General features: G+C 40.3%; 1 protein-coding gene across 2 annotated transcripts in view; it reads right to left on the minus strand.

Annotated features, from left to right (window-relative positions):
* STARD9 (StAR related lipid transfer domain containing 9) overlaps positions 1-12,596 on the minus strand; it is a 432,822-nt gene that overhangs the window by 391,322 nt on the left and 28,904 nt on the right. For both annotated transcript variants that reach the window (XR_003856299.1, XM_029598695.1), the window contains exon 2: positions 7,380-7,449. Coding sequence is in view for 1 of the 2 variants with exons in the window: in XM_029598695.1 (XP_029454555.1) it covers positions 7,380-7,449 (70 nt within the window). In the remaining variant the exon portion in view is untranslated. The remainder of the gene's footprint in view (positions 1-7,379; positions 7,450-12,596) is intronic.

Raw genomic sequence — 12,596 nt, forward strand, 5'->3', positions numbered from 1 at the left:
ATGATGAATGTTGCAGATAGGAATGGGTGACAAGTGTGATACGGGAATATTTTACAATGTTAGAAGAGTTTAGCTATTTTTATTACTTGTATACAAAGAAGTGCTAGTGTGTAGCTAGTTTAATTAAAACCCATAATGTTTGTGTTTGTTAGCACTGCATATGACTGTGTTAGACTGAGTGAGTGACAAGTGTGATGTACAATTGATTTCACAAATTGTAAGTATTTGATGCTATAAAGATGTAGTTTATTCAGGTTTATTTAGTTTCAATATGATCTTGACCATGAAACTGCATGTTATAGAAAATGGCACGCAATGGTTTGTTTTAAAAAATAACACTTTGGTTAAGAGCCGTCTAATGATTTGATATATATTAATAATAATACAGTTATGGTTCGGTCCTATGCTTCACACCATTGATATAACGTCATCAAATTATAAATATGCGCGAGTGTTGAATCGTTTTTATGCATATAGTTTTGTATATTTTGGCGCAAAATTCCTCTGAGGATCGCTACTTATATTGTTAGCCTCTTATAGTAAGTGTGTTTGTGTTGGATGTTGCAGATATGAATGGGTGATAAGTGCGATATGTGAATGTGTTATAATAGTACAGGTGTTCATCGTTAAGAAGCTATTTTAATTGCTTGTATATAAGGAAGTGCTAGTGTGCAGCTAGTTATATGAATACCCATAGTGTTTGTGTTTGTTAGCACTGCATATGATAGTGTTATATTGAGTGGGTGATAAGTGCAATGTGTGATTGGTTTGAAAAATAGGAAGCATCTGACGCTGCATAGTTTTAGTTCATTTAGTATGTTTTATTATGATGTATCAGTTTATTTTTTATGAACTGTGAAGACTATCCAAAATACATGCAGTTATTTAGTTAATTGTATGATTAGACAATTAAGAGATTGGGATGTATTTAGTGATATTTCCAAATAGTTCTAATTATTTTTCCTATGACATGATATAATTATTTTTGATTTCTATCTAGGAATTAATTTAATACTGCATGTGATTCAGTGACAGTGTACATGTGACAGCAGCCCAGCAGGCATTGTTTAAATCCTGCCAATTGAAGTAAGAACAATTTAATGATATAATATATGCAGACTCCAATTTACTTTTTCATCATGAACTCCAATGTGAATCAGTCAGCCTCTCCAGTTCCAATTCTTTGTAATTTCTGTCTACACATTTTTTTGTTATTTTTGTCTACACTATTTGAATGTTGCAATACATTTAATGTTTTAGTTTTGTATCATCCATGAGTTTGTACAATTATATATGTTTGTAAGTTTTTATTTTTAAATACGTTGTTTGTTGATTACTTTTTACATTTTTACATGTAATGTATATTATGATTTGATAAGTGTATTTATACATGTTTAATATTATTTATCTTATACATCTATACATATGTTTATTTATGATTTGAGTTTGTACATCTATACATGTTTTAATGTTTTTAATTTTTTATTTACTAATTATGATATTTATTGGTATATTGTTTTGTTGTAGTTGCCCCTGAGGCAGCTCTACGAGCGAAACTCGGCCAGAGTCGGGCACATAATAAAGGGCTTCATGTGATCATCCGATTCCTATTGTTTTCAAATTAAACTATTATGCATCACAGAATAGCACAATCATTAAGCCATAGCAATAAAGCAAATAATAAAATTATTCCGTTTGAAAGTTTGCATACCCTTAGTTCTTAATATCGTGTATTGCCCCTTTTTGCATCAATGACGACTTGCAGTCTTTTGTGATAGTTGTGAATGAGGCCCTTTATTTTCTCATGTGGTAAAGCTGCCCCTTCCTCTTGCAAAAAGCCTCCAGATCCTGTACATTCTTTGGTTGTCTAGCATTAACTGCATGTTTAAGTTCTCCCCAAAGTGGCTCAATGATGTTACTCCTGGGGGAATTCTGCGCAAAAAACGCTTAAAATTCTGCAAATTTCTGCAAACTTTATATTGGTCAAAATAACACAATTTACATGACAGTCTTTAAGTAATTACATTTTAAATTAATACAGAAAAAAGTTATTACTTAAAGACGCTGAATTTTAAATATTTTGAGCAGAATTTCCCTAGAAATTCACTGTAAGAGTGTCCCTTCCACTCGCTCTCCCTACTCCCCTGGCCACTTTGCCACTCAGGCCCCAACTCCTCCACCTGCCAGTATCGCTCCCCTCCACCTCTAGGCTCAACCCCTTCCACTCTATTACCAATCCGAGAGTTTGACCCTGTTCTCAGTACTGCCCCTCACACAGGCTCCCCTCTGTCCCTCCCTCTCTCACACACATGCTCCCTCTCTCTAATACACATACACACACCCTCATACAGGCTCCTCACTCTCTTGCACGCGCACACACACACACACACATCCCCTCATACAGGGTCCTTTTTCTTGCATACACACCCACACAAGCTCCCTTTCTCTCTCACACATACATCCTCACACAGGCTACCTATGTCTCTCTCTCACACACCCCTTCACACAGGCTCTGTCTCGCACATACACAATTCCTTCACATAAGCTAGCACCCTCACATACACAAGAGCTCCCAATCTCTCACACACATACTCACTCCTTCACAATCTCCTCATGTAGGCTCCCTCTCTCTGAAACCCACACTCAAGCACCCCCCCACTCTCTTACCTCCCATGCTCTCTCTCACACCCTCCCCTCCCCCTCTCCTCTCTCACACACACTCTCTCTCACCGGGGCCTTCCATCTTCGCCATGAGCAGAGCACACTCCGTTCGTGGCACATGAGGGCCTTCCGTCTTTGCCGCGAACTGTGCACTGGGGCCTTCATCTTCGCAGCGAACGGAGTGCGTCCCACGGCACACACGGGATGCACTCTGTTCGTGGCATGCCGGGGTCTCCTCTGCTATTTTCTGCACAGAATTTGGCAATTCTGTGCAGAAAATGTTAATTCTGCACTCAGCAGTAGTGCAGAATTCCCCCAGGACTAATGATGTTGAGGTCAGAAGACTGTGATGGCCAAGTTCTTCTGCTGCAGCCACTGAAGGGTTGACTTGGCCTTATATTTCGGATTATTGTCATGTCCAAGTGCACCCCCTGCACAGCTTCCTGGCTGATGAATGCAAATTCTTCTCCAATATTTTCTGATAAGATGCTGAATTCATCCTGCCATCAATTTTGGCTAAATTCCCTGTGCCACTTTAGCTCACACACCTCCAAAACAGCAGAGATCCACCTCCATGCTTCACGGTAGGGATGGCGTGCTTCTCTTCATAGGCCTTGTTGACTCCTCTCCAAACATAGGGCCTCATTTTCTAAAGTATCGCAGGCCTGAGATACTTTAGATGAGGGGCGGGGGGCCGAAACGGCGGGCGGGCCTGCGCTAGCCGGCAGAGATCGCACCGTCGCGGTGCGATCGCTGCCGGTTTCGCACCCAATAGCACCACCATAGGAGGTGCAGCTATTGGGAGTGAAATAGGCAGCATCAGCGCAGAGTCGGCCCCCGGTGATGCCCTGACTCCTCCCCCATCCTTGTATCGCACGCGATAAGGGACTTTTCGCGTGCGAAAGGTCCCTTATCGCGTGCGAGCGCTTGGAAAATGAGACCCATAGTGTTTATGATTGTGACTATAAAGTTCAATTTTAGTCTCATCATGCCAAATTATTATTCCATAACTTTAGAAGCTTCTCTAGATGCTGTTTGGCATATTGTAAGCGGGCTGTTTTGCAGCGTTGGTACAGGATGGCAGCCCATTTTTGCTCAAGTATCTCCTCATTGTGCATGCAAAAACTCTCACACCACTTTGTTTCAAAGAAGCATGTATTTCAGTAGAAGTTGCTTGTCAGTATTTTCTTTGCATCCCAAAAAATTTTACTGACAGTCGCGTTTGAAATCTTTCTTGGTCTGCCTGACTGTGGCTTGGTATTAACAGAACCCATAATTTTCTACTTCTTGATCAGAGTTTGAACAATATGATTGGCATTTTCAAATGTTTGGATATCTTTTTATATCCTTTTCCTGATTTATAAAAGTTAAAATACTTTTGCTCACAGATCCTTTGATAGTTCTTTTGTTTTCCCCATACTTCAGTAACCACCAAAGTCAGTGAAGCCATGGATGAAATGCATAAAAGTTTCTCAAGAGCTACAAATCTCATTGACTATTTATACAGACACTAATTAAAATCAAACAAGGCACAGGTGTGGATACCTACCCTTCATTGCCATCTCAACCCGTATATGTCAACCTGAGTGTATATTATCAGCCCAAACGTTCAAGGGTATATAAACTTTTGAACAGGATCATTTTATTATTTCCTTTATTGCTATGATTTAATGATTGTGCTATTTTGTGATGCATAATATTGTTAATGTGTTTCAAATTAAACTAACAGACGTGTTTTTCTGAACAGTTATGTTTTCTTAAAATGCTACATATCTTATAAATTTACATACCGGTACCCCTGGCAGAATTTGTGAGTACAACTGTTTATAATTTAAGTAAACATAGCAACAGAAACTCATTTCACAGTACTTGAGGATCCAAGATGGCCACGCTGGTGAGACACACTTGGCAGGAAACTGAGGGCCAGAGAACGTGAATCCTTGTCCGTTCCTTCTACTATGGGCCCGATGGACACTCATGTGCGGCGAGGACTGGAGATTCTGGGAGTTGGTTTGCTGAGGAGCGTTCAGGAGGAAGTAGTACCCGACGCTCCCCATGAACACCAAACATCTCTATCCCCGGAAGAATGGGTAGCCCTGGCAAATCCTGCCGAGGCAAGATCCCGGGGCTTGCTTCGGGAGACAGCGCCGCTGGAAGAAGACAGCGATGCTGAAACCAGAGTGGTTGGCACGAGTCCCACTATAGAACCCTTCAACATCTCGGGCTCTGCTGGGGATAACGTTGGAAATGAAACTCGGCGGCAGTATGGAGAGTCAGCTTCAGAGATTCCTGATTTTCAACCGGCCGAGTTGGTGAGACCTGCACAAATCACTCTTGATACAATCTGGGACATGATTTAGTTAGTTAATAGCAGTATTTCCAAGCAGTTAAAGCCTTTTGCTAATTCTCTGAGTGTTTTGGATGACTGCATGAAAAATGCAGAAATTGAGATTTGAAGAAACTGGGAAGATTGTGTGATCCTAACAAACAGGCCGATTCAGTAAAGTCTGCAGGTGTGCACAAGCGAGTGGCCTGCGCACAGGCCACTCGCTTGTGCACGCGATACAGTATTTAAATGAGGCCCGGCGGTAGAAACGGGCAAAAGGAGGCACTAGGGACACTAGCGCGTCCCTAGCGCCTCCTTTTTGACAGGAGTGGCAGCTTCAGCGGGTTTGACAGCCGACGCTCAATTTTGCCAGCGTCGGTTCGCGAGCCCACTGACAGCCGTGGGCTCGAAAATCAGACGACGGCAAAATTGAGCGTCCGGTTTTCAACCCGACAGCCGCCGGCCAGCTTCCAATTTTTTTAAAAAAAAATTTTTAACTTTTTTTTACTCTTCGGGACTTCCGACTTAATATTGCCATGATATTAAGTCGGAGGGTGCACAGAAAAGCAGTTTTTGCTGCTTTTCTGTGCACTTTCCCGGTGCCGGAAGAAATGGCGCTAATTTATAAAAGTAAAATGTGCGGCTTGGCTGCACATTTTACTTTCTGAATCGCGCGCAAATACCTAATAGGGCCATCAACATGCATTTGCATGTTGAGGGTGCTATTAGGTTCGGCGGGTTGGACGTGCGTTTTCCGCCCTTTACTGAATAAGGGGTAAGGGAAAACGCGCGTCCAATGGCAGGTAAACTGTATCGGCCTGAAAGGATGTTAGTGCTTTAAAAGATATTCAACACAATATCTTAAAGGAGTATTCAGGGACAATTTTTAAAGTTGGAGCTATTGGAATATCAAGCACGTGCAAAAAATATCCGACTTATTTCCCAAAAGACCCTTTAGTTTCACTCAGAGACATGTGAAAGAGATATTTACTAGAAATTATTAAAATACCTGAGCAGACTCTTCCTCCTGTATCTAAGATTTATTATATCCCACCCTTTAAAAAGGGTAGCAAAGATCAAAGTGGTGGTCAGATATTTACTACCATTAAATCTCAATTGGATGTCACAAACATTCTTGAAACCACACAGAGGGAATTGGTTACTCCAGCTACACTTATTGTCTCCCTTCTTTTGGAGTCTGATAAAGAGTGGAAATTTAAAAGATTCTTTCGTTGTCGTTCAAAATGTTTTCTGGGGATGAATGTACGTGTCTTTCCTGACCTGGCCAGAGAGACTCAGATAAAGAGGAAACAGTTTCTGATATTAAAACCTAGGGTGTTAGAAATGGGGGCAGCTTTTTCCCTTAAATTCCCCTTTAAATGTATCGTTAAACATCAAAGCGTCTCATATATTTTCTTTTTGCCTTCTCAGCTTTCCTCTTTCCTAAGTGAAAGATTTCCTCCTATAGTTAGTTCCTCTCCTATTGCATGAACTTATAATAAGCCTCTGGACTCCGTTCATAAGTGAATAAGTGAATATGGTAGCTATAGATACAAACTGGAAAAACCTGAGAAGTGCTCTGATCTCTATTTAAAATGGATCTTCAAAATAATTTTTTTAAAGTATTTTTCAACAAATTATTTTGAAACATGAGACAGAATAAACTGGCTGCCATACCTGGCCGTAGGTAGATCACTTTCAGCTTCACTTAAAATCTGTGAGTTATAGAACTCAGACCAATGTATAATGTTCATAAGATCCCAGTCAAGTGAAAGTCATATACTTCACAAAATCAATAAATCCAACCAGAAGAAAAGGTGTGCAGTTATGATGAGCTAAATCAAATTAGATCCGCTAATGATCATACGGAGTAAAATAACATTGTGCTGGGAGATATGAATAATATTTCCTAAAGTAACTGGAAAATAATTCTTTCAAGAATCTTATGACTTGAGCTTTGCAAAGCACAGTTTAGATTTCCAGTAGATAAGAGTAAACTGGTGTTTAAATGAAAATGTATGGTAAGAAAGAAACAAACAATCTGGAGGTGCCTGTGATCCCAGTGTTACCTCATAGTTTCTAAAAATTTACTGAGAGCACTGAATGGTTATATGCAGCCTTTTTTAGAGATACAGAACTTAACTGCCAAAAAAAAAAAAGGAAGCAATGGTTACTCTCACTAGAGAAGGTTAACAATCTTCATATTTTGTTTTACAAAATTATTTTTTGGATTTGCCAAACAGTTCAACTTTCATGCCAATATATTTCTTTTCCTGAATGTTTTGTCCCATTTCATTTATGGCAAATTTTATAGGCCAAATAAGTAAAACTGAACATTCATACTTCCCTGCAGGAAACACAAGAAGAAGAGTGAAAAAAAATAGAACTTAACCTTTTGGTTTCTAATTCTTGCTGCTTTGTCATCAACTTCTATGATTATTCTTGCTCCTTCTGCACTCTCTCTAGAAAAACAATAGGAAATACAACATGAGAAAAGAGGCTATTTATGTATTTTTACTACAGCATCCTGTGGAAAAAGTCTGACTAGAGAGTTTCCATTAGTTGTGTTAGGAGCAAAATGAGAGACAATTTTTCAGCACAGAATGCCATTTAAGCTGCATTTAAAAATACATATTTTTCTATACAGATCCAGAAGCGATAAAGCAAGTTTACTTACCGCAAACTGTGTTTTCCGTAGTTAGCAGGATGAATTAGTCATTACATTTGAGTGACATTATCCAATGGTACCAAATGGACTTATCTCTCCAAGATAGCAGAGTTTTGAGTTCTACTGAGCATGTGTGGGAACTCCTATGGAGGCACTGGCAATAAGTCAGTACTAGAGCTAAATCTAGCTATATACTCAACTCTTCAGGGAGTTATCTACAGAAAACAGCACTACAGTAAACAAATTTGCCTTTTCTGTTGATAAACAGGTTGAATTAGCCATTACATGTGGCGAGTCCCAAGCTGAGGGTTGCAGCCAAGCATTTACTTAGTAAGCAACCTAGACTCCACTGGAAAGTGGACTAAATTGAGAAGAGACTGCAAAACTGCATGTCCAAATTTACTGTCAAATTTGAGATATTATCAAGACAGTAATGAAACTAAAAAGTATGCACTGAAACCATGTTGCAGCTGTGCAGATATTCTCAATTGGCAGTTCACGCAGGTGAGCAATAGAAAAAAAAATCGTAAGTCTGGAACAGTCATCTGTGAAAATAAGGCCATTCATAATGATAGAAGGGCCTTCTCAGTGTGGATGGTTGTTCAAGACCCGTCGAGAGGGACTGAACTGCCACATTTTGATCCTTTATCTTCACAATCGTCTCCCTACACTTTCCCTAAAGAGGTTATCTCTAAGATAGGGAAGGTTTGTTAGTTTTTAATGAACAGCCTCCTATATGCTGCTGGCTTCAAGCATGCTCCAATCAATGTTGCAGACATCCAAAAAACAGAATCAAATTAATCACAGACTGAACAAAGGTGGTGGTGGATGTCTTCTTCCACACTCAAAAATGGCTGGGGATAGTGCAAAGATCCTTCCTCAGATTGCAGGAAAGGCTTCAGCTTCTGGAGATAGTCATGGATAGACTGTACCATACAGAACTGGTGAAAAGTAATACGAGCTGTCAGCATGGAAGCTTGAAATACTTTAAGAAGATAAGAACATAAGAAATTGCCATGCTGGGTCAGACCAAGGGTCCATCAAGCCCAGCATCCTATTTCTACAGAGGCCAAACCAGGCCACAAGAACCTGGCAAGTACCCAAACACTAAGAAGATCTCATGCTACTGATGCAATTAATAGCAGTGACTATTCCCTAAGTAAACTTGATTAATAGCCTTTAATGGACTTCTCCTCCAAAAACTTATCCAAACCTTTTTTGAACCCAGCTACACTAACTGCACTAACCACATCCTGTGGCAACAAATTCCAGAGCTTTATTGTGCATTGAGTGAAAAAGAATTTTCTCCGATTAGTCTTAAATGTGCTATTTGCTAACTTCATGGAATGCCCCCTAGTCCTTCTATTATTCGAAAGTGTAAATAACCAAGTCACATCTACTTGTTCAAGACCTCTCATGATTTTAAAGACCTCTATCATATTCCCCCTCAGCTGTCTCTCCTCCAAGCTGAACAGCCCTAACCTCTTCAGCCATTCCTCATAGGGGAGCTGTTCCATCCCCTTTATCATTTTGGTTGCCCTTCTCTGTACCTTCTCCATCGCAACTATATCTTTTTTGAGATGCGGCGACCATCTGCCAAAGTGGTCTAGAAACATTTCTTTTCCTGGCCATGAATTTGAATGGATCTTCATCTTCTCCACCTTTCTCATAGTGGATTTGATTATTACAGAATGGTGCGGTAATTAAATTTATTTTATTTATTTATTTAACATTTTTTATATACCGAGGTTCTGGTAACAATGTTACCAATTACTTCGGTTTACATAGAACTTGGAATGACATAATACAGGTGTCTTACATAGAACAAGGAAATGAAGAACTGGGAGAATAATTAATTAAAATTAAATTAAATAGCATAAACATTAAGAGAAACAACATTTTAAATTACTGACACCATAATGACACCATACCCTGGAAACTGTTATACCCTATGCTTTAGGATCAGTTTTCTCATAGTCGACATGCTGGATATGGGTGTCTCCTCACTGGTTTAGATGGGATCTTTAGAATTTGTAGAAGACCTAGTAACTCAGAGCAGGGGTTTTTATTCTTATGAACATGGACACCCAGGGTTATTCCCATCTTCTAGATGAACTTTGGGTACGAGAGATCTTCTGGAGATGATGTATGGTTTTGGGGCTCCAGCAGTGGGTGGAGGGTATGTCTGTAGAGTCCTTGGTCAGAGCCAAATGGCACAGGGTCACTCATCTAGGAGTGTAGCAATGAAGGCAAATCAAGATGCTCCTCTGGCGGAAACAGAAGTGGTGCCAAGTGGTCCAGTACCTCTGATCTGCTAGACTCTGCTGCAATGGATGAAGAAACAACCTGAAAAATCAGCTCTGAGGAAGTGTGAAATCCTATGAACAAAACCAGGACTCTGCTAGATGGAATTGTAGATATTAGGTTTTGAAGAGCTGCTTGGAAATAGCAGCAAAGAAACTTCACCAAATTTGTGATTCGATCCAGAGCCTGATATGGCATCTGACCTGCAGTAGATGGTAGTACATCCTCTTCTGTTACCAGGATTAGTTCCTGCATCTGTGACTGTGGCTGGCCACAAATAAGTGGAACATATAAGCTCTGGTGTTTCAAGTCGGAACCCTCTGCCATTAAATGAGGTGGGGAAAGTACTCTGGTGATTGGAGGATGGAGGGACAAACTCACTCCTTTCTCAGCTGACCTAGGATGAACTATATACTGCTGAGTTGGTAGAACAGCTTGTGAATTGGCAACTTTAACAAAGTAGAATGCTTCAGTCTGATCACAACAAGGAAACTGGAGGAATTTGTCGATGGAAGTAAAGTGCATCATTGCTGCGCCATGTATGCCTATCTCAGGGCCCTAGTGTAGGGAGCCAGGTGCATTGAGGAGTCAGAGTGCCAAAACTTCAAAATGCACTGAAAAGGTGCGGTGCTTCATCTTCAGTGCACCGTGCATTGAGTGCTCCGATATGGTGTGTGTCACGCATCCAGGCATCAAGCATTTCAATGCACCATGTGTCAAGCACTTCAATGCACTGTTCGTTAAGTTCTTTGATGATGACCTGTGTGTTGGGGATCCTGCATCAAGCCTTTTGATGCAAATTGTGCCAGCACCACTGATAATAGACACTAATGCACCACACTTCATTGCTTATATTTTCCCATGCGAGCTCCAACAGCTCCAGGTACTAATGGAAATCTTTCTTCGATGCAGGGCTGCTGACTAAACTCATCTCTGTGCCTCCAACCTGCATCAATGGAGGTAGTCTTTGCAGAGCTTCCACTTGGGTCTTTTCCCAGTGAGGCAGATGCTGCACTGCAGGAAGAGGATCTATTGCAACTCCTTAGACATTAAAGCAGCTCCTCAATATGGTGTGCCCTGGACTGTGAACATGGGAACATCCATCCACAGGCATAAATTTTGTTGATCATGCTCTGAACCTAAGCAGATATAACACAGCTCATAGCTGTTAGTAATGGACTTAATCTGCCACATTTACAGAACTTAAAACTGCTCGCCATTAGCTCTTTCTTCGGTGACATCTCGAGGAGGCAAGGCTTCTTAAGAAAGGGGGAAAAAAAACCTTTTTCCCTTTGGTTTTTCTTTTTTTTTAGTTAGCACTCAAAAGTGCTTTTGTGGGGCTACTGAAGCAGCAAGGCAACTAAATAAAATAATTTTTTAGGTTAAAAATAGATTTTGTGAAAAAATTCTGAGGAGAGAGAGTACACAAGTGCTCAGACAAAAAATTACTGAGAAGGGTCATGAGGCAAATACCGTACATACTCAGTAGAGCTCAAAGCTCTATCATCTTGGATAGGCAAGTCCATTTGCTACCGCTGGAAGATATCACCCACATGTAATCGCTAATTCAGCCTGCTTATCAACAGAAAAATCTTTTGTCTTTAGGCTCCCATGTACAAAAATCCTAATACTGTTTAGAAGGCTACAAAATATTTTTACAAGAGGAAACCTTATGGTGAATACAAACCTATATCACCACCACTTCTTTTTTCACATAACCCTATGTGATCAAATAAGCAAATGTGATGAATAATGCAGAGAGTGTTTGGCTAATATAGGGGATTTAATCACCAGCAGCTTGGATTAGATGTTATAAATCTACACACAAATAAGCACATCTACAGATGCCTGTCATATGTTTACATTTTCAGCGTAAGATCCCCACTTTCACTGAAGCTGTATTTTTTCTCATTTTGTAAACTCTCAAACTAAAAAGAAAACCAACCAGTCACAAAAACCTGAAAATCACTTCTACAGGCTATATAAAAGAAAAATGCAGAGATATGTTTATAAAATACCTCTCTTTTTATCTTCTCCTTTACATGAAAAATGCATGACTAGGTTTGTCCTAGCCCTAGACACTAACAGGAAGCTTTCAAACTGCTGCCCAAATAGTGATAAAACATTTGAGGAGATCAAGAGGGAGAGGGAGAGGAAGAGAGAGCCATCTGCTCTCAAATCAAATAAAGTTATCATCTTAGATACCTCTCAAGTTTAATTAAATTAAAATGCACTCATAGCTCAGATGCCTATAATTATGGGTCCTGGAGATAGCCTGTTACATTATTTTAATATTATTCTAATAATTTCTGCACATTTCCATTTTTCAACAAGTCAGAGGTACTACTACTCATGGAGTAACAAATTCTGAATTTAGTTTTGTTTGAACAGCATTTATTAGGAAGCTATATGTATGGTCTAGGGGCGGATCCAAGATGGCCACTCGGAAGTTGTGCACAGCGTTGAGCTTCTGCAGGTGAAGTAATAATTGTACTTTCTTGCTATCACTTGCCTTGATAGGGAGAAAATGCAAGCAGAGGAGTGAACCATACCCCACAACCCCCCCCCCCCCCCCGCCAACTGCGTCTGTCACCGACCCAATGGACGCTCGTATTGTGCGCAGAGACCGGGGAGCTG

The sequence above is a fragment of the Rhinatrema bivittatum genome, chromosome 4, assembly GCF_901001135.1.
Source record: "Rhinatrema bivittatum chromosome 4, aRhiBiv1.1, whole genome shotgun sequence".
Lineage (NCBI taxonomy): Eukaryota > Metazoa > Chordata > Amphibia > Gymnophiona > Rhinatrematidae > Rhinatrema > Rhinatrema bivittatum.